At 34.6% G+C, this 24,581-nt stretch overlaps 1 protein-coding gene and 1 long non-coding RNA gene across 2 annotated transcripts; one reads left to right on the top strand and one right to left on the bottom strand.

Annotated features, from left to right (window-relative positions):
- Positions 1–1,375: 1,375 nt before the first annotated feature.
- Positions 1,376–22,946, bottom strand: LOC692876 (erythrocyte carbonic anhydrase). The gene is given in 5 exon segments (NM_001046721.1): positions 1,376–2,488; positions 3,110–3,331; positions 5,243–5,460; positions 8,266–8,457; positions 22,687–22,946. Coding segments are annotated over 5 exon segments (798 nt in total). The 5' UTR covers positions 22,724–22,946; the 3' UTR covers positions 1,376–2,359.
- LOC134198907 (uncharacterized) lies at positions 16,021–17,336 on the top strand. Its single transcript, XR_009973191.1, has 2 exons — positions 16,021–16,616; positions 17,102–17,336. It is a non-coding gene; the product is annotated as an uncharacterized LOC134198907 (long non-coding RNA).
- Positions 22,947–24,581: the final 1,635 nt, after the last annotated feature.

Here is a 24,581-nt window from a genome sequence, read left to right as displayed (position 1 = left end):
CTTCAGGTGTACTCATGATTTGTTTAATTTATGGTGATTATGATGGTGATACTAACTCTGAATGAACGACAAAGTAAACCAATTTAAAAATAACTTTGAAACATTAAAATTTATTTTATTAAAATTTACTGTAATTGCAATTTTGTTTATAGATACATCTACATATTTTAATACTTCTGTTTTAAAAACTGCTATCCAGAAGTGCATATTGAGTATAGGTTAATATTTGCATAATTAAAAATGAAACGTTTATAAATCCTAAACTCTTCCATGAAATAAATTTAGCACTAACTTTGGATATTTCGAAAAGAGCAGTGTCGCAATTTTAAGTGCTATCTATCACATCGCGCTTAAATGTCTCGAGGCGCACATGTCATTCGGCGCTTACAAGGCCATTCACCATTATTTCAACTCTAAAATTATTATGTCGATAAAGAATACGTAATATTCTTTGATCTATGGATCAGGGAATTTTTGAAACTCTTTACAAATTTAAATAATGTTTAGTTGCCTGACGTGCGAAGTGAATTGCAAGTAGGTAGTTATGAAATTCAGAAGCTAGTAGGTACGTCTGAAATGTCGATAGCATTTATCCAAAAGTACACACATGTTTCATTTAATAAAAATCTCCCTGACTTAGCTGCTTAAGCTGCTCAACGTAAAAATATCGTACACTGTCATACAGTTTTAAAACTTACAATTAATTAATTAATTAATTTACTTTTATTGTATTAATATCTATTTTGAAATTTTAATTTTACATACAAATAATGCAAAACTTATGTAACTATTTTCATAAGATATAAAAATGATTTTAAGGGGGTCTTTAAATGGGGATGTAGCTTAATTCATAGATAAACGTCTAATTAACACGAAAACAACGTTTTTAGTAGGTACCTATTTACTCATACCTCAAGGGTGATGGAAGACAATAAGAAGTTCTTGTCTTCGGTCAAATCGCAGCAGTAGATAAAATGGCCTCAATTATTCTCTTAATTGTACTTTTATATATAAGCAACAAAAATATGACCAATAGCTGTTAAAGTTTTGTGACGTTTATCGTGCTGCAATTTGTTTAAAACTACCTGAATGATATCGATATCGATACTTCTCTATGGCCAGATTTTAAATCTTTAGGTGTGCTTTGCAGCCAAAGGTACGGAACGCACACTTTTGCGCAATCCATCATTTTGTCTGTTCTGTTCCCACGACTGTGTTATTAATATTTTACTTTGGGATTTGGCATCTGATCAGGCCCAGAGAAATTTGGGACGATGTCGATTTTAGAGTTTATTACGGTGTGCTGAAATTAACAAATAAATATTATTAGAAATACTCCAAAGACGTCTGAGGAATAGAATATTATGTAAAAATAAGCACAGAAGCGGTCACGATGTACTTTAAAAAAATGATTATTATTACGTTTCAAAGTATTAAGTATAGTGCCCCCGTTTAACTTTTCAAAACAGTTTGTTGGAAAAATCTAAATTCTTTTTCAGATATGCTGTGTATCTTGTGAGATATAGTATATTCCTACTATTTAAAATTAAAATTTTAGTACTATTCATTTTAACCGAGTCGTCCAACTCTATTACGGAACATACCTATTCCATCACGTACATATGTACATAGATGCGTGTTTTTGTAGCTTTAACGCTGTATACTTATGGCCCTGTTCCAAATATCCACCCTGTGTGTCTTTTTTAATAAAACAACATATAATATGGCATGTCGTTGTAGAATTATCACTCTTAGCACCGGAGCTGGGTTGATTAACAAAATGGTGTAAATGATGCTAAAAAAACTTTTAATAAAAGATCTGTTTGGACACTCCAGTTTGAACAAAACGGTCATTCCATTAAATATAATTTTATATATAAAGTTGGCATAAAGAGATTTCTGAATTCAAATTTTTAACCGAAATCGTTGAGAACACGATATGCAGCCACGACAAAGATGTGACGGAAACATTAATTAAAGTACATACAAATGTTTATGTTACATTACAATTAGAGCACATTGCGCAATTGTAGACAATATACGAGATCCTAAAGGTACCTTTGTATACTGATATTTATTATAAAAATATTTAGCCCGGCGCTACAAAAGGTGGACAGGTTCACTAGGCACATTTTTACAAATTCGGCTTAACTATAAATTGAATCTTGTAACAGATCATGTTTGGTTCGCGAACTATTTGCCTCGGGCGTTTTATATAATGACCTTCGCGTATTGTGGTTACCTTGACAAACGCAAACAGTCATACGCCAATATGTCATACAAGTTGTTAATGTGTTTGGTGGACCCACAACGAGCCCGTTACTTGAGGACGTCAGTTAATGTGCAGTTTGTGATATCGCTAGTTGCCGCCGTACTCGCGCAACTCCCTGTTGCCGAGGGGCAGCGTGGGCCGGTAATTGTGGAGCAGCTCCATCGCCTCAACGCCGCATGACGCTTCACCGCATTTCAACTTCCGCATCAAAGAGAGCTGTAATCAATTGGACGTGTAACCTTGAGCGTGCTTCGTTTGAAATTACCTAAAATATTTACGACGTACAAAAACTAAGAGACTATTCGATTGACAGCAAAACGAACGTATTTGACAGTAAATAAACATCAATTTTTTTTTGTCTTCGCCATTTATGTTATGCTTTTTTTATTGCCCTTGTAGGCAGACGAGCACACGGCCCACCTGATGGTGAGTGGTTACCGTCGCCCATGCACTTCAATGCCAGGGGCAGAGCCAAACCGCTGCCTAAATACATATCTAATATGCAAAAAAATAAAAGAGCTCACACGATTGCTTGGTCGAAGAGCTCTTCGCTGTTCTACGCTGCTTAGAAAGCCGGTTATAATATTAATATTCAATATTTAATCACTTTTGACTGGATGCTTAAAATGAAATGTAGGCTGATAACGAGAAATTGAACTAAATGCCCAAAAAATATATAATAATTCCAACATACGAAACCGGTTTCCGTTTGTGTGTCAAAAAATATTTATCCGCTTTAATTTTCCTCGTTAAGTTATCTTTAATTCAGTGATATTGATTTTGATATTAAATATCTCTGCGTAAGCTAAAAAAGTTTTTTGAAAAAGCCCGACTGACCTGTTCAGCGGAAACTTGTACGGGTTCTTTGAAGAGGAGCCAAATCACCGACTCCGTGCACGGTGGTGTTGTCAAAGACCCTGGGTACGTCCAGTAAGCTGTCTTGGTTGGTAGCAGCTTGGCAGGGTCGAGGGGCTCGCAAAATGTAACTTTATCGCCTTTGTGTTGCACGAAAGGCAGTAACTGTACAACTTTATCGAGCTCTCGGTGTTTCGAGCCAACCTGGAATTACCGAAATCGTTTTTGCATAAGGAAGTTTATTTTAAAAGGTAAAGCCATTTCTCGGTATTCTGAACTATCTTCTCCTTGAAGTTATGCATTTAATGTATCTGATATCAGTCAGTTTCTTAGAAATATATTATTTACTTTATTATATATCTAGACGGATGGATGAACGATATCACAATTTAAATGTCGTCAATCATCTTTGACATGAGGTCTATGTCTCAATTTTTTAGTATAATAGCTGTTTTACCCTTTATACCGAAACGCATCGCACTCATACGACTATATTAAGCAGAAGGTAGTTGGTACCATGCTGGCACAAAATATATACACTATCCACTAGTAATATGATTTTAGATTTGAAACTATATTTATATAGGTATTAAGACTCCATGAAGTTTTATTCTTTACAAATAAGAAAATCCACTGATAATTTAAATTAGGTTGGAAATGAAATTAGATATGACGGACGGTCATTGTTATATTTAAAGTCATGTGACGATACTGTACTTGTATATTGTGGGTAATTCTCAGTAAAGTATACATAAAAGGATTGGCTTGCAGCCGTTGCAAGGTTTCGGTGACGTGTCGTGTAAAACTATTATAAAATCTAAAAATATACCGCCCATGTTGTTTATTATTACAATAAAATAGCACATAGCACAATAGCACATGGGTTTAAAAAAAAAATATCTATAGAAGAATTGGGTTATAATTCCCAGAATACTTGAATGTGGACAGTGTGGTAATTGGTCGTTGAGCAATCTATATATTATTTTTGTCCGCGATGACATGTATTTCGGTTTGAATGGCGTAACAGCCATTATACAATACGATTGAGATGCTGACCTCATGTCCCAAGGTGGGTTTCAGCATCCATGTTACGATATCTAAGGGCTCTGGGGGCAGCTTAACACCTGGTGGACCATGAACTCATTCACCCGTCTACTTAAAAATTTAATTCTTTCGAAATAAATGACATTCTACGGAGTAAAAGTTGAGTTAATAGTAATTTGTAATGATAGAAATCAGCGTACAAACAGCTGAAACTTTAAATTGTACCAGTACAAAGATATTTACGAATACAGTTAGTCATAGTACGATTATAAACTTCTTATAACTTTAATGTACGATTTCACAATGTGGTCGTTGAAAACGAGCAGAGAAAGTTAGCGACGGAAATGTGTACAGAAGAAGCGAAATTAATAAATCTTAAATATTTTAAGGCTGATATAACGATTACTTCAAGTTGATTCTCTTAATTCAAGTCATGTGAAAGGTATGAACACAGCGCGATTACCGAAATGTGTACATTAGGTTTTGTAAATATATTTATAGGCTAGTGCGGCGGTATCACGTGGAATAGAAATTACAACTATGTATTAGCAAAACATGCAAAACATTAACGAAATAATCAAATAATTACTTAAGAATTAACGAATTACAATAGTAGGTTAAAAACAAATTGCACAATGACAATGATAATAACGGTAAGTAAATATATGTGCAGTTCCGGCGAGAGCCTAAAGAATTATCGGTTACTTATTGTTACAATCATCGTTTATATGAACTAACTAATAAAGTTAAAATATTTTTTTAAATTTAAAATAATACTAATTTAATAATAGTAATAATAATTTAAATTAAATTTAATTTAAAATAATACTTTAACTTTAGTTAGTATTTATACTAACATCGAAAACGGAGAACATAAAAGTGTTTCTCTGATAATATTTTACGGAATGCAAAAGGATGAAACTTCAGGTGCATCCAGAAAAATATTCGACAAAGAGATTTTTAAATGAAGTTACCACTCTGTATATGTAGATATATGTGTGTAAAAATATACGTGCACATAGCAGCTGTGCGAACGAGGACTATGCGAAGTAAAATAAAACTTGAAATTACCATTAATAGGACTCCTAAAACGGCTAGTCCATCTGGTTTTCCTGCCGCCTCCCCGAAGCTGTGGTACTTGCTTGTGTTCCAGTGAACCAGGTGGAGTTCTCCGGAGAACGAGCGACCGTCCACTGTATGTTCTGAGCCCTCCCCGTTGAGCGCTCCCCAGTGGCAATGCCATTGTTGTAATTTGTAAACATCGTTGTTGAGAGGTCCACCTTTTAATTCTGTAATTGAGTAAACTTATTTGTTAAAAAATTTAAATTTCTATGAGATGAATTATGAGAGAAATAAAGATATAGCTAATTACTTGTTTTCACTTATAAGATTACTAGCTGTACCCGTCCGCTTCGCTGAGCATTTAAAATTAAAATTATTATTTCTCACCCCCACAAAGATTCTTATCATTAACGCCCCCGTAACTGGTGTCCAACACTCATATAAATATTAGCCTATCCATTAAGTACATGTATTTTCTACATGGATACCAAGTTTTGAGTCAATCGGATGCACGGTTCAGTAGTTATAACGGAACATCCGTAAAAACCACTGAAGATTTATATATTAGTATAGATAATCCTGCTTGAGCGTAAAACATTTACGACCCCTGATTATTTTATTAGAATAATAAAATATTGTAAGATCTATTTCATTATTATTAAAAGCGTCGTTGAAAAAAACCTTCAATTCATATTAGAAAGGAAGTTTCAATCCTCAATTCAGTAATTAATTCACTATGAAATCTATGAGTGAGATTTTAAAGTTAAAATTGATCCTTTAAATCCATAATACTGATATCATGTCAAGTATTGTTCTAAAAAGTAACTACAGATTATTACGTTATTTTATATGTTTAATTTATATAGAAGTATTTTATTTCCGAAGGGTTTCAATAAATTATTGGACTATAGTAACTTCTTTATATTAATAGTTTCGCGTTTACATGCGGCATCGCTATTAGGAATAGTAAGTACCTTTTTATGATGAAAGTTATTCTGTCTTTTTCTGTACTCCTGACAATGTGTATGCAAAATTTCATAATGATCAATCCAGCAGATAAGACGCGAAAGTGTAACATACAAATTCACTTTCACATTTAAGTATCAAAATAAGTATGGATAATGAATGTGTCATTGCAAAATATTTACTTGATGTGGAAACTCTCTAACAAAATCGATTAATGTACATTAGGGTAAGTCCGGGGTAGTTGGCCATAGTTTTTTCTAAGCTCTGTCAAAAATCAAATACTTATCTTTTTTTAATTATATTTATTTGTCATTAAGCTTTGGTGAATCGACTATGATATTTTAAACAAAAAAGTAACAATTTCTAAAGAGATCACCTTATTAATTGAAGTTTTTCTTAAATCACAATTGGCTATCTCTCCCAAGGTATCCGGGTATGATGGCCATAGTATTAGAGGTAAAATGGCCATAGCTTAATTCTAGACTTATAATTACTTTTTGGTCTCATTTTCTACTTTTAAGTCTTGTTTTCTCCTCTTCGTCACATCTGGAGCACGTCGTTTCAAATTCAGTGTTGAATCATGAACTCAATACTGTCACACTGTACTTTGAAACCACTCTTCGACGAGAAGTGTTTAGTAGTAATTTTCACCACACCCACGACAGTTGTCCTTTTTGTGTCACTTTCTTTTAAGCTATTGCATAGCTTTTATCGCGGGCTTTGAGCGCGGCGACTGAATCAAGAAATTCCGTAACGAAAATAACCTGACACCCCCACTACGCCTATTATGTAGCTCGCGTTCAACACATTCACACGTTGCGCTGGTGTAGTGTTTGTGAATAAGCGCGCGGCGTGACGTCGCACTGCATGAGCATCATGAAAAGTCTGCCCATCTCTCTCTCACGCGGTCTAGCTTATGAGTGGGAAGAGGACAGTTAATGTTTTGCTTTTGTTAATGTTTATAAATATAGCGTGGTCTTATTTTTATTATTGTTTTAATATTAAATTATTATTGTCTAATTGTAATTGCATAAGTTGATAAAAAATGCTTTGCAATAGCTTTACCGCGGCAGTCCCCGAGTGCCACACGTGTTTTTTTTTTATTTCTCATTATTTTCCGACAATATTTTTAATTGCATATCGTCACTACTCTCAGATAGTCTTCCTGTAGTCTATATCCTGTAGAATTCGAGATGGCGGTGTAATCTGGATCCTTACTGAACGAAGCTTCTTTCGGAGTACTCGGGTGTGAAACATTAGACATCGTGGCAGCTTTAACGTAGGATTTTGTAAACACAATTATTAGGCATCTAAAACAAATAAGAAAATATATTAATACATTGCAGAAAACATCATTTCGGTAACATGGCAGTATGGCCATCATATACCGACTGCACTTGGCCATCTCTCCTTTTTTTCCGGGAGAGACGGCCACAACAAAAACTAAAACAAGCCATGACACGAAACAAACAATTTTGAGATTTTAGAGTAGCACTGTTTGTATACTTTGCATCAAATACAAATATCACCATAATTTAAAGAAACTGATACCACAATTGTGTAAAACATAAAACATCAAATATATATTTACAATAGTCAAAACAAAAAACAAAGGATTTACTTACTTTTTCTGCATTTTTTGTCAAATATTTTGTCGCACCGTTGCCCTCTCGCACGACGCGCAGAAAACTAAACGTTAACCACTGACATTTAATGAACGGTACCTTGAAATATTTCGATAGGCCATCTCTCCCATATGGCCATCTACCCCGGACTTACCCTATCAATAAACTTGAGTAGGATATGATGTGTGATTAGGGATCCGTTTACACCGGAACGATACGATCTGCAATGACTCACGCTAAGGGGAGTCGCGGTAGCACCGATGGAAATGCAAATTGACGGTGCAGTTACAAGGGATTTGTGGCTTCCGCTCAATTTAGTTTGTTATTGATCACAACTGTTTCCACACTCGTCTCATTTGTTATTACTGTGCTGCTAAGCTGTAGACGTACAGTTTATATTCGAAGATTTTTAGATTCATATTGAATTTGACCGTTTATTACCTGAATCATAGCCGTTTTCGTCGACACGCCAACAGTAGCCAGGATTGACGATGGAACGAGGATGATTGACAGAGTACCGCCATTTCAATGGCGGCAGGGAAGCTCCACTTTTGACGCGAGAAGTCACAATATCGACGGGACTTTGTCGAGTGCCACGTGCTTGAGGAAACTTCTCTATCCATGTCGCCGGACCTGTTGAATGGAGATGAATAGATTTAAAAGTGTTGTGGCGCTAAATAAAAATAGATTATTATCTGTTTGACGAATGGTACACTACGACGCTATTTAAGTATTGAATAGTAGCCGGAACCGCTCAGAAGATCGAAGATGCCGTGACTTAATATATAAAGACTTCAATGTAATTTTACCGAATGATGCCAGGGTTGAAATCCAGTTGGTAGGTACTCATATCTGTTAGTAAAAATGTTCCTAACAGCTGTTCCCTCAAATTTATCAAGCTTAATTTGAGATTCTATGCTAATTTTCAGTCATTGTATAGATGAACATCTTACTAAACATAGACAAAAGTTAATATATATATAGATCTATTGATTAGTGTTATCGAAAAGAAAATAGGCATTAAATAAGCGAGAGATATGTTCAGAAATAAATATGGGCCGTTTTTTTTTGAAATGGCGAGATAAAGAATACTGACAGAAGTAAACAAAGGTTACGACATAAATGTTTTTTTTTGTGAATGGCTACGGCTTTGTCTCATCATACTTGTCAACCCTCTGATGAGTATCTAATGTCATCATCTTTTGTTATTTTTAACTCCACGATAAGCGTGTGTTTTCATAACGCTTAAAAATCTAAGCTGTAGGCTCCGCCTATTTGAAGATGTCACTGATTTGAAGCAAGCAACATATTGTGCACGTGTTTGTTTTGTTCGTTGGAACGTGTTGACGTGGTTAATTTCAACTTCAAATTTGTATACTGTCGTTGAGTTTGTATTGTAAAATTCACCTTCGTTTTGAAAGCTATTTGATCATCTTTAAAAAATTGGGAATTTATTACCTACATTAATTTTATCGACAAATACACATTTCAGTTGGTTAATAAAATACGAGACGAATAAAGCAGTTTTGTATTCGCTAAAAATAAATGAAAAATATTAGAACTCATTACGATACCATCGGGAAACTATTATTTACCATCTGAAAGCGATTCATCTTAATTGATGTCTATAAAAATAAGATCGCGCAATTCTAGCAATTGATCTGCGACACCGGATGCGTATCGTCAACATCGAGCGCCAAAAATAATATTATCGGTTCCATATTATTGTGGCACGATTGTAATTCGATTCGCCATCACTAGCAATTCATTCAATTGACGAGTTCGCTTATAAAATAGTTTCCTACATGACACATGCTTAACAATATTTTTTTGTAGCAGAAATGTCAATTACCTTCAACTCATTATTTAATTTAATTTTTCTGTCTGCTTATAAAACGCCTTTTAAAAAAAAATGTATAACTGAAACAAATTTAAATTGAAGTATTTTCAAGCAATTATCAAAATAAATACCAAAGTATATGGATAAATTGAGGCCATCAACGCAAAAGTGGCCTAACCCACAATTTTTTTATAGTCAAGCTTATATTACGTATATTGGAATTTATTTAAAGTATAATAATTTTTTATGCAAAACCGGCCTATCCCCTAGTACCACCCATAGATAACAGATAGCTTTTTAAACATTATTTTTGCGCCTATTGTTTTTTTTGCTTCAAATTCATGAAAATTCCAACCTAATTGCCTCCATACTAACTATGGTAAACTTAGGCCACTTTTGCGCTGACGGCCTCAATTATCTGTGACTACGACTCGCGTATTATTGTTTTTTGTAGAGACGTCGAAATCCTATATATACTGTAAAAGAAGGAACTATCAATATTTCGGTCGAATGGATGTCACATTGTTAATGATAATCCACGTTCTTGGTTGCTATTGTCGGCTACGGTTTGAGTGGCCGATGACGACCTCGGCCTTGCTTATCGCCACAGATTTACGTCGTGGCGCCGTCGTCCGGATAAAACAAACCATCTCACTCTGTCGCCTTCGCGTTACTACGGTTCATCTCAATAAAAACTGAATTATTTAAGACATTAACAGAAAACAATAAGGTAAAACAGTAACTAAGGGTAATGGTACTAAACATACTGCCAGCACCGTAGAATTTCACTTCAGTTTGGTTTCTACTCGAAAATTTGCCTCTGGCCATCACTGGACATTTCAGCACCGAAGAGAACTAACGTAAAATAAACTAGGATGTTAACGCTATATACATACACTGCATGGAATTAGTAGGAACGATATATGCTCTCAGCGTGGCGGCCTGACAAGAACAATAACGGACTAGACTAAGGTATCTTTAGGCTCTTATCTTTAAAGACTATTACAAAACAAATGGTGCGGATGAAGGTGAAGGTGAAAATTTAGGATAAGATTAGAGGGTAATGGATGGATGATGGGATGTTGATACAAAAGGACCAGAAGGTGTTAAGGTATATTTCATACCTTTGTCTTTAAATTTCTAGTATTAGTGCTCAGTGTGCTTAGTGGGAGTTTTTAACGTTTTAACGTTCGTCTACGTTTGCCGCTAGGCCCGCTGTTCCAACTACATACAAATTTGAGTAAACTTTTACGTTATCGAGAACGTTAAAAAACTCGCACTAAGCACACTGGCGTTTTGTGCCTAATTGCTGCACAAGAATGTATCACAATTTATCTATTGTTCCGGTTTCATGGCGCCCACGTAAGGATAACCATTAATAGAATATAATTGAGATTTCGCCATATGCTCCAAGACAGATGACGGCATTTAAGTTGTGAGGTTCCCATGAGTTCCGGTAGGCATTTCCACCGCTGTCATCCTCCATCCCATCCGTACCAATAGCATTCCATAGTTTTCATAATAATTAGATAAATAAGATAAATAAGAAAATTGGAATGTAATACTATAATTAGAGTTAATAATGAAGGATAATTTGAAAATTATATTTTTGGTGTTAAAGCACACTGTCATTTCCTGTCGTTTCACAAGGTATCTCACACAATGCCTTCGATCAAAATTTTTGCAGTTATTTGATTATGTGATTTTTTGTATTTCCTGATTGTTGTTAATTATTATCAAGTATTGTTCGACAATTTCACACTGACCTTTGTTTCCGCAGTGGACCGACAGAAACAAGGTCGTTTTGGTAAAACTCAATCGAAACACAAATCAAAACGATTCACTTACTACGTAAATTTAAATTTTTCTATAGTTTTTATCAATCACCTCGCTGGTCTAGCCATCAGTCACGAGGTCCGGGTTTATTTGTAAACACTAACTTTTTTAATTTAATTGCATTGGCATTTTCAATATTCGTAGCACGGGAGAAAATATTTAAATAACAAAACGATTATTATTCTATCATGATCGTGTTGTAGAAATTCGCTCAAAGTTCATGTTCAGGTAGGTTATCAACAATGCAGACTTTATTATCCTTGTAATAATCTAAAATAGTTTTTCTTCTTAGCTATTAAGGTAATTTGGAACTGATAGATTTATTAAACAATGACCAACACACATAACCGTTTCAGAATAATAATATAATATCGAGTGACTCTACGAATTACATGGTTATTATGTATTAAATTAAATCGATTAACCTTCATCGCGAAGCAATCGTTTTTTCTCATTTGAAGGGTAGGTAACTTCTTAGTTCAATATAATTGAGAAGTTGATCTCAGTTCTCAAGGTCAGCGACGGTCTTCACTCAGTTTATTTATTTATTTTTATTTATTTATTTATTTATTACAAAAACATACAATTTTAATCATAATAACAAATATTGAAACGATGTTATCTGCTGTAGTCATAGACTGTGTTGCAGATAACAACGCCAACCCCTACACACAACGAACAATAACATATAAATTTAAATATTTCATAAACACATTATAATAATTAATTTTAAATACAATTATCAAATCAATACAATATTATTTCAAAATCTAGAAGTACAATTAGTGTATGTGTGTGTGTGTGTGTGTGTGTGTGTGTGTGTGTGTGTGTGCGTGTGTGTGTGTGTGTGTGCGTGCGTGTGTGTGTGTGTGTGTGGGTGTATGTCTGAGTGTATGTGTAGATGCGTGTTAATACCTAATATATAAATTGCTCATTACCAAAATGTGTAATCTACTCCAGTAATTCTTCCATATCTTCGTATGTAAGGGAGAAAAGCCATCTATCAATGATAATTTTAACTTCTTTAGAAATAAGTGGGTAAATATTTAGTAATTTATTTATCTTGTTGTACAGAATAGAGCTTAAATACCTATAGTGAGACCTGACTACATTATAATTTGCTACATAGATTTTGCACACTCTGCCCTGACGACGAGTTTGCGAACAGATATTAGGGTCAAAAACGAGTTCCAAATGTTTACGTAACAATGTGCTCCTAATAAAAGATTGTCTAACTCGAGGCACTTTGCAGATATCATACAATTCCTCCGTTGGAAACCTTATTGGTTTTTTAGATATTACTTTAAGCACGGCTCTCTGTGCTCTTTCCAATCTAAGTAATAATCCTTTCCTACAGCCTCCCCAAACGACAATGCAATAGGTTATGACAGAGTGTGCCAAAGCATAATAAACCATTTTCAGTATGTGGAGATCGCTTGATGTTCTTAGCTTCCGAAAGACAAAGATAAGCTTTCGTACTTTTCCAACCAAATCATTTATATGCTCTTGCCAAGATAGGGTGCCGTCAATTTTTAGACCAAGATATTTTACAGCATTAGTTCGTGAAATTTTTGGACAAAGATCATGTGTGTTCGTTTCTGAATGGCATTGATGAACAGTCAAGGAAAAGGAAAGCGGTGGCTGCGATACATTCCTCGGAGAGAAGGTAACAAATCTAGTTTTTTCCATATTAAGGGTCAACAAGTTAGTTTTAAGCCAATCAGATACTGTCGCCAGCGCTTCCTCTGCACATAAACGCGTCTCTATCCAGTTATCACCATGAACAACTACAGCTGTGTCATCAGCGTATGTAACGATATTTGTATTTTTAATTTTTAACAAGCAAAGCTCGTTTATGTACAGAAGAAATAGGGTAGGCCCAAGGACACTGCCTTGCGGGACACCGTAAGTGACAGACGCTTCTTCACTGGTGGTATTATCAATGGTGACTATTTGTGAGCGGTTAGACAGATAGCTTTGAAATATTTTGAGTGAGTGTCCCCTGATACCAATGACTTCCAGTTTACTCAGCAATATAGGTACAGATACAGTGTCAAACGCCTTTGATAGATCGAGGAAAATGGCGAGCGTTTTAGCTTTGTTGTTTAGGTGTTCTAATATAGTGGAGGTTAGTTCCAGTGCTGCGTCTTCAGTGCCTCTACCAGATCTAAAACCGTATTGGTTTTGGGCAATTATGTTATACGTTTTCAGGTAATTTAGCAGTCTCTTATTTAATAATTTCTCAAAGATCTTAGATAAGGTTGATAAAACTGATATGGGCCTGTAATTTGTAATATTCATCTTATCACCATTCTTGTGTATGGGGTGCACTAATGCTTTTTTAAAAACTGTTGGAAAGATACCGGAATCAATACAAGTGTTGAAAACATGACAAAGCACTGGAGCGAGAATGAGACCAGCCGCCTTTATTAAAGCAGCTGGTATATCATCCCAACCCACCGCACAATCCCCTCTCAAGCCATTTATCACTCCAATCACTTCATGAATATCCGTACCGAAGAGCGTCATTGAGTTCTCAGATGATGTAGTTGTGATACTCGGACGTTGCTTGTTGCGTGAAGTATTTGACTTATTAGTTATTTTAGATGCATAACTCTTTCCAACATTTGCAAAGAACTCATTTACTGCGTTTGCCGAAGCCATGGGATCTCCTTTGAGCGATAACAAATCACTGGCGGAAGATCTATCATTTGTAATGTTCGATATGTTTTTAATATGTTTCCAGGTAGCCTTCGGATTATTACGATGTTTTAGAAACTCATTTTTTTCATATTCCCGTTTTAATTTTAATTTCCCGTTTTAATTTTAAGTTTCCGTATGCTATTTCTCATTGCCACTAAATATTTGGTTTACTGTGCTACTCTACCCATTTACGTGAAAAGTATCGAGTGGGACTTTTATGCTTAGTTAAAATGAAAACAAAACAACATTTGTATTAGTAGAGGTACGTATTCAATTATTTTTATCACGCATATAGCTATGATACATCAAGTAATAAAATAGTAATAGGACAATGATGAGTACAACTGAATTGAATAACGCCCCCGCACATGTATTGTCAACTTAATTCAGTCGTGTCATGCTATTACAGACCTAACATTACTCTCATATCAACAAATTACATTATTACTAGTTTACTACTTCAAACGACATCTTTCAAGTGTTCATATCGTACTCTTAATTTTTTTAGTAATAGTGCAAGGTAAACTTATAATCTGGTTCAGTCGACACAGGATACGAGAAAGCGACCTGGGCTTCCTTAGCCTACCAGTAATAGGTATTTCAACATCCGCCCGTAGTAGTATAAATATAAAAGTATATTAAATATAGACTCAATATAGTAATGGCGGCTAAAGTCAAATCATGTAATGGGACTACACATTATTATGTTTTCACCGCCATCTTGCTTATTTTTGGCACGAAATCAACATAGTCCCAAGGTTTGAAAAGGTCGGTAGCCATCAATGATACATTTAATTGTATTGGTTGGGTCGACGAGCTCACGGTTCGCCCAGTGTTAAGTGGTTATTGGATTCTACCGGTCCTGCCTGATCAAGTGAATGTTGCCCCTCACCGTCTAATGAAACAACTTTTATTACGCTCGTTAAAAGTATGAAACTTTTACTAATGTCAGTATCAATGTAAATTATGTACAACATATTTTTTGTGATTCATAACATTTTTATTGTGTATAAAAAAGAAACAAAAACGATTTAGATAAAATGGATGTTTACAATGCTATACTATATTAATTAGGCTACAGATCTTTTACATTTTTAATTGTTAAGTGCTATATTTTGTGTACCGCATGTAAATAGGGGTTTTAGTTATTAAGTAGATTTCAATCTTTTCTAATTAATAAATATCAATTTTAATTTTACATCTTTAGAATAAATTAGATGTTAAATAATGTTAAATGATTCCTTGAAATGCAATTTAAATATATCGTACAGTCAAAGTATAAATTATTCTGAGTTAGGTTAATTAATATTTCGTCCCATTTCAATCGTGAATGTAAAATTAAATGATGAATCTCAAAAACTACTCAAATTACTATATTGTTCCAAAATTTGGTATTTTTTTAATCAAAAAACCTGATTGAATAACTCTATTTTATTTTTATGAAACATTAAAGATGAAATTTTTATGCAACATTGTGTAACCGTACACCTTCCAATTGCCATTTGTATCTGTAGTACCTACATGTAGTCACCAAATAAAATGGCGGTATCATACGCACCAAAAGACTTGGGACAAAAGTTTTGGGTACGTGCCTCTAAAAAAGGTTAAGACATAGCAAGCGTGTGCTGTTGATTGTTAAGAGAAGGCAATTGGCCTGCCTTATTCGACATACACTAACAATTGACATATATGAAATTTCATAATAATATTATTATGGAAATACAGAAAAACTAATAAAATATGGAATTTCTGATATTTGAAAATCTAAATTTTAGTGTAGATGTTTATAATAACAAAGTCGGTTGAAATACTATGGCACGTTGCAATAGATATGCTACTGGAGATATAACCCAAGGAGGGTTAAATTCCGGCAGGCCGCCGGTCGTAATACTCATGCCAAATGCCTATGCAGCATTGTATATATACATACATGCTGTACCGAACCCACGTAACATGACATAAGGGTAAGAAGAAGAAAAAGTGTTTATTGTCTCCATTGTTGTCTATTGGCTTGCACTACACAACTACATGATTATCTACGTGTTCAAGTATGTATACAATAAATTATTATAATAAAAAATCATTATAGGCACCTAAAAAGATGTCAAATGTTAAATCACGCATATAGTTCAGAAGCGTGAGAAATGCATTAGTTGATCGGTAAAGACGTAAGCAATTCAAATTTAAATTTAAATAAAATCGTTCATCGAACGAACAAATGCTGAAGTCTAGCAAAAAATATCCGTCAATCGCATTCAAGGCTGCTGACAACATTTAAAAGTTTAATTATTGAGTAAATGGAGAACCGTGTCCGTACAATAGTTGTTTTTGAAAATTAACATGACTCAATTTATGAACTGTCATTTTGATGAACGGTCAATATTCATGGACAAATGTAACATTTATGACCGCAGTTAGTTTATTTGTTCACATTTTAGAAACAATAAACTTAATAATAAGTTATGTTCTCGACAAACTTGCTCGTCTGAGTTGGCTATGCTGAAATATTCTTCGGCTTTTGTGTTTTCTTTTTAAAATCCTTAATTATTATTCACTTAGTTTTATTGTCACGGAATGTCGAACAAACACAAAAGATATTAGATTGTACTGCAACTAGTGGTAACTACAAATGTAATGTTCTTAGAACTTACAAATGAGATTTATTTTGCAATGGTAACTAGGAGTTCCTGTGGTAAGAGCAGAACAACAATGTATGAAACGATTCGGCAGCTTACATAGCAGTATGTTATCAAATAGTAGATACGAGCATGCGACCCCGACCTCATGCAGATACTGTTACTACTTTCTTATTGTTCCATAAATCTTTCCTTTTATCTTGCATATTGTTTATGCCAAAGTTACTAGAGTGCTGTACTATCGTCTTTCCTGTTCTTGCAGCGAGATGATTCCACTCGGGGCGAAAAACTATATTTTTAAAACTCCATCAAGCGTATTTCAATATTTACCAACATACAGAAGATCTCATTACTCAGGTGAATTATTTGGAAGCAACAGAAAAAAGTCGACGCGTCATAATTAGGTCATCAAAAATTATCTGTGATGTTAATTTGCAGAGATTAATGGATATAACGATGTATAAGTGTGAGAATTATGAATGGCTTCACGAAAATGCCTACCTAGTGTTTTTTTCTTTTCGTGGAGGTTTATTCAAGTAATTTAAATATCCAGCAGATATGTAAGAAGATTTGTAAGTTTGCAGATTTGTAAGAATCGTCGTTTGTGTTCGATGCGTTTGCGCGTTGTTGAACAAATTATTTTTGATACTACAAGAAAGATTCTTCAATCAGTATATTAGCAAGGCGCGACCGATTTCATTAGTATCTTACTCAAAAAGATTTATTTTTAATGGTACTGCTGCGTTCAAAATAAGTTACCTATAGCATTAAACAGAAGTGATTTTAAAAGGTAGTTGTGCCAAATTTTTTTTAACTACGAGGATTTCCGCTTCTCAAACATAGAACGATATCACAATGTAGGTATTATGTTGTTCCCCGTGCAGACCTATTCGAGTGTGGTTTAGTTACTGTTGTCGATTTTATTTACATAGTGCCTATAAACGGTGCTTTTAGGCACCACAACCACCGCTCCTCGTCGAACCCGTCGCTTGCGACGAAGGGCTCGACGAGCGAATTAACCCACGGACACAGCCCACTGAGTTTCTTGCCGGATCTTCTCAGTGGGTCGCGTTTCCGATCCGGTGGTAGATTCTGCGAAGCACTGCTCTTCCTAGGGTCAGTGTTAGCAACTCTCCGGTTGAGCCCCGTGAGCTCATCTACAAATGTTAGGGTGAAGCTGAAATAGCCTCTCAAGGCTATCAGTATAGGTAGGAAAAAAAAAGTGCCTATACAATGTCGCGACGTGGCCTGTAACTCTAGTCTAAATTCTATTAGCTCCCATCTTCAATAAATAATCTCAGCAAGTCCATAAGGCAGAGAAAAGTATTTAAAAAAAAAAATCTAGCACAGATCTTCGATTTAATTTAATGTATGGTTTTGATGTCATATGGTTTCGTAATATTCAATCAGCATTAAACAAATCTAAAATAATTGAGGTAAGCTGTAAAAACTATAAACTTGTATAATAAATATGTAGAGTAATTCATTGTTATCAGTAATAGTATTGATCGAAAGCAAACCATGCTAGTTATACAAAAAAAAGTAACATCTTGCAGCAAAAAAATATTGAAAAGTCGGTCAAAACGAAGCGACTATAATATGGAGATCGAATATTTAGATAAATCGACCAGGTAATTCATAATCAACGAACAAAATGCTTTTGACGACACTGGTTTTAAATTATTTTTGAATATATAATATGAAATTGTACTTTGCATTCTATTGTAATGCATTTTGCATATTTCATAACCGTCTAATTGCTATTTTTTACACACCAATTCATATTTATTGTATTTAATATAATATTATTCTAATCTATAGATGTTACAAAATTGTCGGATATTGTCGATTAATATCTGAAAACCAACTTTAAAATAAACGAGCGAACTAGCCCATAGACACGGCCCACTGAGTTTCTCGCCGGATCTTCTCAGTGGGTTGCGATTCCACTCCGGTGGTAGATTCTGCGAAGCACTGTTCTTTCTAGAGGGTAGTGTTAGCAAATTCTCTCAAGTTGAGCCCGTGAGGTTATCCACCTCTCCGGGCGAAGCTGGAATAGCCTCTTTATCTACCAGCGAAAAGGTAAGGAAATAAAACGCCAACATAAACTTATTACTTGAAAGGCCACATGTCCTTTTGGCCGTCACTATAATTTTATTTGTACGTGATGCCTTCTACCAGTATGATGTAGGTTATGGTTGCAAAAAATCTCCAAAGTTCTACATTTAGTTCTGTTAAAGAAGCGCCTACACATTAGTTAGCAGGGCGGTAATCAGTTCGTTCATTTCAAAGAGCAATCAAACTATACTTGCGCGGATTTCATGCCCTGTCAGACCAAACCGACAGGAGGAGATTCTGATATTTTTTTACTTGTGCTACATAAGGAACTTGTTTAACTTGAACATGTCACCTTCATTGTACCAAGACCTTAAAAGCTACAGGGGATAATGCATAACTATATAACTTTCTTTAACATTTGTTGACTATAAGTACGAGTATGTTTCGAGTTAGTGCTTTTTGTAAATATTTACAATGAAAGCATTATGTAACTTTTATTTTTAAAATACACGATTTAAAAGATTTATTACACACCTTCATATTATTATAACGTGTTTAAACAAAACAGATTACCACGCACGCATTATAAATTACTTCTGAAATCATTGACCCAAATGCGTTGTGCGTCCTTATGTTATTTTCGTGCATCCTTACAAAGGAAAGAGAATTTTGTGTAAGCAGTTCAACATTTAACATCTGTACTCATATAGGTTTTTATTTTATTTCCATAAGCCCTAAGGTCTTTCTTTCTATTTTTATTATCATTAGGCCCACATGGTATTCTTTGCACTTAAATAACGGCTGTCCTACACTTCAAAACATAATGAGTGATAACAAAAGCAATCGGGCCTGTGATACAAGCCCGTACACGACACGCATGCGGACGGATAATGGAAACAGTTCACACTTTGTGAACACAGTGATCGAGTATTGGTACAATTCTGATTAATGCTCATGTAAGAATTAAATCTACGCTTAGGTTTCGATTTTTTCGTCTTGATTTTTTTATTTCTTTTAAACGTAAACGGAACATACGGAACGCAATGGAAGATATTTAATAAAACTTGTAAAGATTTGATTCCAGTTGCGGCTCTGTGTTCAGTAAGTAGGCGGAACACACAAAAACTGTTCAGTGAAGAAGTTTCATTTGTAAACCGGCTTGCCGAACGTGCTAAAGTAGGCCAACGATCGCAGCACGCGATAGGCTACCACTCGCAACTATTCTTAGTATACATTCGCAAAAAAAATACATTAGTGATCTCTGTACAGAAGTCACAACAATTTTCTCTCTGGTCACATTCATTATTAAGCTGTCTTAGTACAGACTACTTTCATGGCCTGCACCACAGTTAATCTAAAAGTCATAGGGGCTCTTGTTTTGTGGTTGATTTTTCGAATACCAGGTAAAATTAATCGAAATTACGAAACACAACATCAATAAATCAATAGATGATTGTATTTTGTCATGTTTAAAATAAAAGAAAAAACTATATTGTCCTGTTAATTATTAATTTACTTTATGGATACCAACGTATTTAATAAATAAACTCTTAATAACAGAAATAATACAAATCATACCGTGTAATATTGATTAGAACATCTAAGTTAATGTTGAGTAGTGATTAGTGATCATTTGATATTTCTTGTGCTCTAATCTCGGTGGCTATGGCCTTAATTTCAGTGTTTCAGTATTGTGAAACTCTCGACACTGCATTAATGACAGCATGATCTTACAAAAACCATATTTCCTGGTATTGGCTAGTATAGTTAATGATATTTTATCGTTTCTGTCACGCAGGTGCTACGGAGCTAGTGTCGGTTACAAAGATAGGTCACGTTAAATTTTACTTAAATCTAATTAAAAAAATGTGTATTTTTTATTTATGTTTTGCTTTGGTCGCGTTAGGTATCGATTGAGTTGAAACTGTTTGCAGTTGTTGGTACTGCCGGGAAGATATTCGAGTGAAATATATACACAATACAGCCAAAGACGTCGTGGCCAACAGGATAAGGTGAAGTCGTCGTGGCCTAAAGGATAAGACGTCTGGTGCATTCGTATCTAGCGATGCACCGGTGTTCGATTCCCGCAGGCGCGTAGGCGGGTACCAATTTTTCTACTGAAATACGTACTTAACAAATGTTGACGATTGACTTCCACGGTGAAGGAATGGCATCGTGTAATAAAAATCAAACCCGCAAATTAATATTTGTGTAATTACTGGTGGCAGAACCTCTTGTGAGTCCGCCCCGGGGTAGGTACCACCACCTCGCCTATTTCTGCCGTGAAGCAGTAATGCGTTTCGGTTTGAAGGGTGGGGCAGCCGTCGTAACTATACTGAGACCTTAGAACTTATATCTCATTTACGTTGTAGATGAGTATAGGCTCCGGTAACCGCTTAATACCAGGTGGGCTGTAAACTCGTCCAACCATCTAAGCAATAAAAATAAAATAACAGTGTACACTGATAAATTTTAAATTAGACTGACTTTGAATGAGAGGCCCTCAAATGAGAATAACGATTTAGGAACATAAATCGCTAAACCTCATTTTTACAGATCGTTTTCCTCAATTCAAACTAAGCAACTTCAAAGATTCTCACAATCGAGACAGTTAAGTCAACTTTAAATTTAAATTGTCCATTGTGTTTTAAAATAAATTAATTGAATACAATCGCGAACTGGGTTGCAATAATGTAGTGGTTATTCATTAAACGATTGAAACCAACAACTTAGGAATGATCTTGACTGGATCGCTTAAAGATTATAGTACTGTAGAGTGCTCCGAAGATGAATTTATAAAATCTCGTTATTGTCCTATTCTACGTATGGTGACCGCGTGGACCGCGTGGAAGGTTACCCATGCGATGGACCGACCAGATCAAGTCGGCAGTTGGCGGCTGTTTGCATGAGTGTACCAGGCTCACCACAAGCCGGGAGGAGTGGCGATTGCCCGTGATAACATCCACCCAGCAATAGTACTGAATGACGACCACGACCACTTTGACAAGAGTGATACGACGACATTAACTCCTATAATTTTTTTATAAATATCGATGTTTTATAACATAATAGTCAATTTTTTTTGTTTACGTAACAAAAGTACATGTAACTGATGATTTTAAACGGTACAATCTTATTATTAAAGTATATCTGTTTAAAACAAGAAATAGCCATGATAATGAAATGAAATACCTACATAAAATACGCCAGTTGTTCATAATACAGAGTCCATATTATGTACACACAATGGAGTACTGTATGTGTAATTCAATGAATTTAGATGGATTGTGAAAGCCAGATTACCTTTATTTATTCAGATATTCATACTTAGTTCACTTATGTAAACGCGTCCATTTAGTAAATTGTTGTTTATCGGTAAACATTGTTTATCTAGCTCACTAAATTCGCTCATGTAAAAAAATGTGGAGATTAAATTTTAGTAGTAATTAACTATTTACAATGCTACGTAGGTTTAAAAAATGTATATTTATTAAGTAGTTTTCTGTTTTTTTTCTTCTCTTATGTACTTGCATGTAACAATTTATAAAGTAATAAATCATCTATGTTTACAGTCATTTCTTATAAAAATAAGAAAATAAAATTAAAATCATAAAAAAAAAGTTCTTACTTGGTGTTTAAATTTTACGTTTCACGTAAAACTGTCACTGAATTAAAAAAAAAAACGTATGCCGCTGTAATATATTATTTACATGTATAATCACGTGCCTCGATGTAAACAAACCGGTCCTATGCGCACGGTGTCAGTGTAACGGAAACTGGTTAACTCACCGTTTTCACAGGTATATCCCCATTCGTTGTCTGCCATTATCACTTTACTGATGTCACTGACGACGACTCGAGTATCGGTGTCTTTTGAGGTGAATGTGAGACGCGTGTCGACTGAATGCACGGGTGAGCGTGTCCGAACCGTGACTGCGTGCGAGTGTGAGGCGCCTCCGGTTTATGAAGGGGCGGCGAGAGCGACGCTGAGCGGAGGCGGGCGCGGGTGCTGGCGCTGAGGAGGCCGCGGGGAGGCACTGCCGCACGCTAGCGCTCCACCGCTGCACTGCGCTCGCGACCACCGCGCGTCACACGCCCGCGTACCACTGCGCCCCACCGGCTTTCTACACGCATACAACTCATAATTACTATTTATTTACTCATTAAATACGTTATCACATGCCAATGAACATCAAACTCGACGATTTATTAAAACATCTAACACCGTCGTATCATTTCAATGTCACAATAGAGACACTCCGTATACTTTAGCTGTTTCCACAAAAAAAATGTAATTAATTATTTCATGCTACAAAATGGTTTTTGTTTATTATGAAATAAAAAATGTATCCTTGAGTATTAAAAATTATAGCGTATATAATATTATAACATAATAATGAGTTAAAAAATCATCGTTAATTGTTTCTGCACTGTCGCTAAATCTACTGATTTTCTAGACGAAAACAACGCATAACTTTTAATTAGGATTTTAAATGAAAAGCACAGTTCATGGTAAAAGCTACATCGTTCCTTTCAGTATAAAATACATTGTGATTTTTTACGAGGCGAACGTGAAGTATTATAGAAAACTTAAAACTTCCTTTGCAACGAACATACAAAAGAATTCAACGCATATGTGTTTCGTGAACCTAAAATTTCTTAGTAATTTATCATAAATCTGTCGGTATTATACAATTTTATTCTACTAAATTCATTTTCATTTATTGAAGAAACACATTAAGAATATTTTCGTAAATATTTTTTAGAGTTATTTTTTTATCTGCTGTTTATTTGACTACTACGAAGAAATTACGTAAGTGCAATATTTTCGCAAAAAATATATATTTATATAACAGATTACGGTAAATAATCGCAATCTGTAATTATGTATTATATTAAATTATATATTATATACATATATTTAATAATGTTTAATTGCACTATTATACAATTACAGATTATTTTATAATCATTATTAATTTCGACGTTTCCAATACTTTAAAATTTTCCATTTCACAGACGATTGAATATATCCAAATGAAAACTAACTCGATATTCATGTCGTTTTCATTTTTAGGGGAAGTTAATCATAATCTTTTATCATTTGAGACAGAGAAACTGGTGTGAGACCGCGGTCACCTCCCGTTTTCCTTTCTAACTCCCAAATTCTTAACCAACGAGTTTCTATGATGAATATTAGTAGCATACAAAGTAATGATCACACGGATGGTAAAAATGAGAATGATGAGAAATTAATAATGTTTCATTTCGCAAAATTTTAAATGAAACGTATGCGAAATTAACGTGATTTTTATTTGGGGTTTTATTTAAGCTAAGACGATATTAATTCATTAAATATTATGCTTATGAGATATAAGAAAACATAAAAATGAAAATATGTTTTATCTATTGTTTTTAAAAGAGATATTTAAACTTACCTAATTCGGATGACTGTTTGGTTATTGAAACATTTTGTATTTTTCTATCTGTCCAATTTCACAAATGATAGCACATAACATCATATTTGACCTCAACGATAAACTAAGTAGGTAATACCTCGTATTTGACCTCAACGATAAACTATGTAATACATCGAATATAAATCTACATCGTTAAGATAACTGTAATTTAGTGCAGTGAGTGACCGATTTATCGAAACATAATGAAGAAATTATGTTTTATCA

Source organism: Bombyx mori, chromosome 5, assembly GCF_030269925.1.
Source record: "Bombyx mori chromosome 5, ASM3026992v2".
Lineage (NCBI taxonomy): Eukaryota > Metazoa > Arthropoda > Insecta > Lepidoptera > Bombycidae > Bombyx > Bombyx mori.
This window is presented reverse-complemented; position numbering and strand designations above follow the sequence as displayed.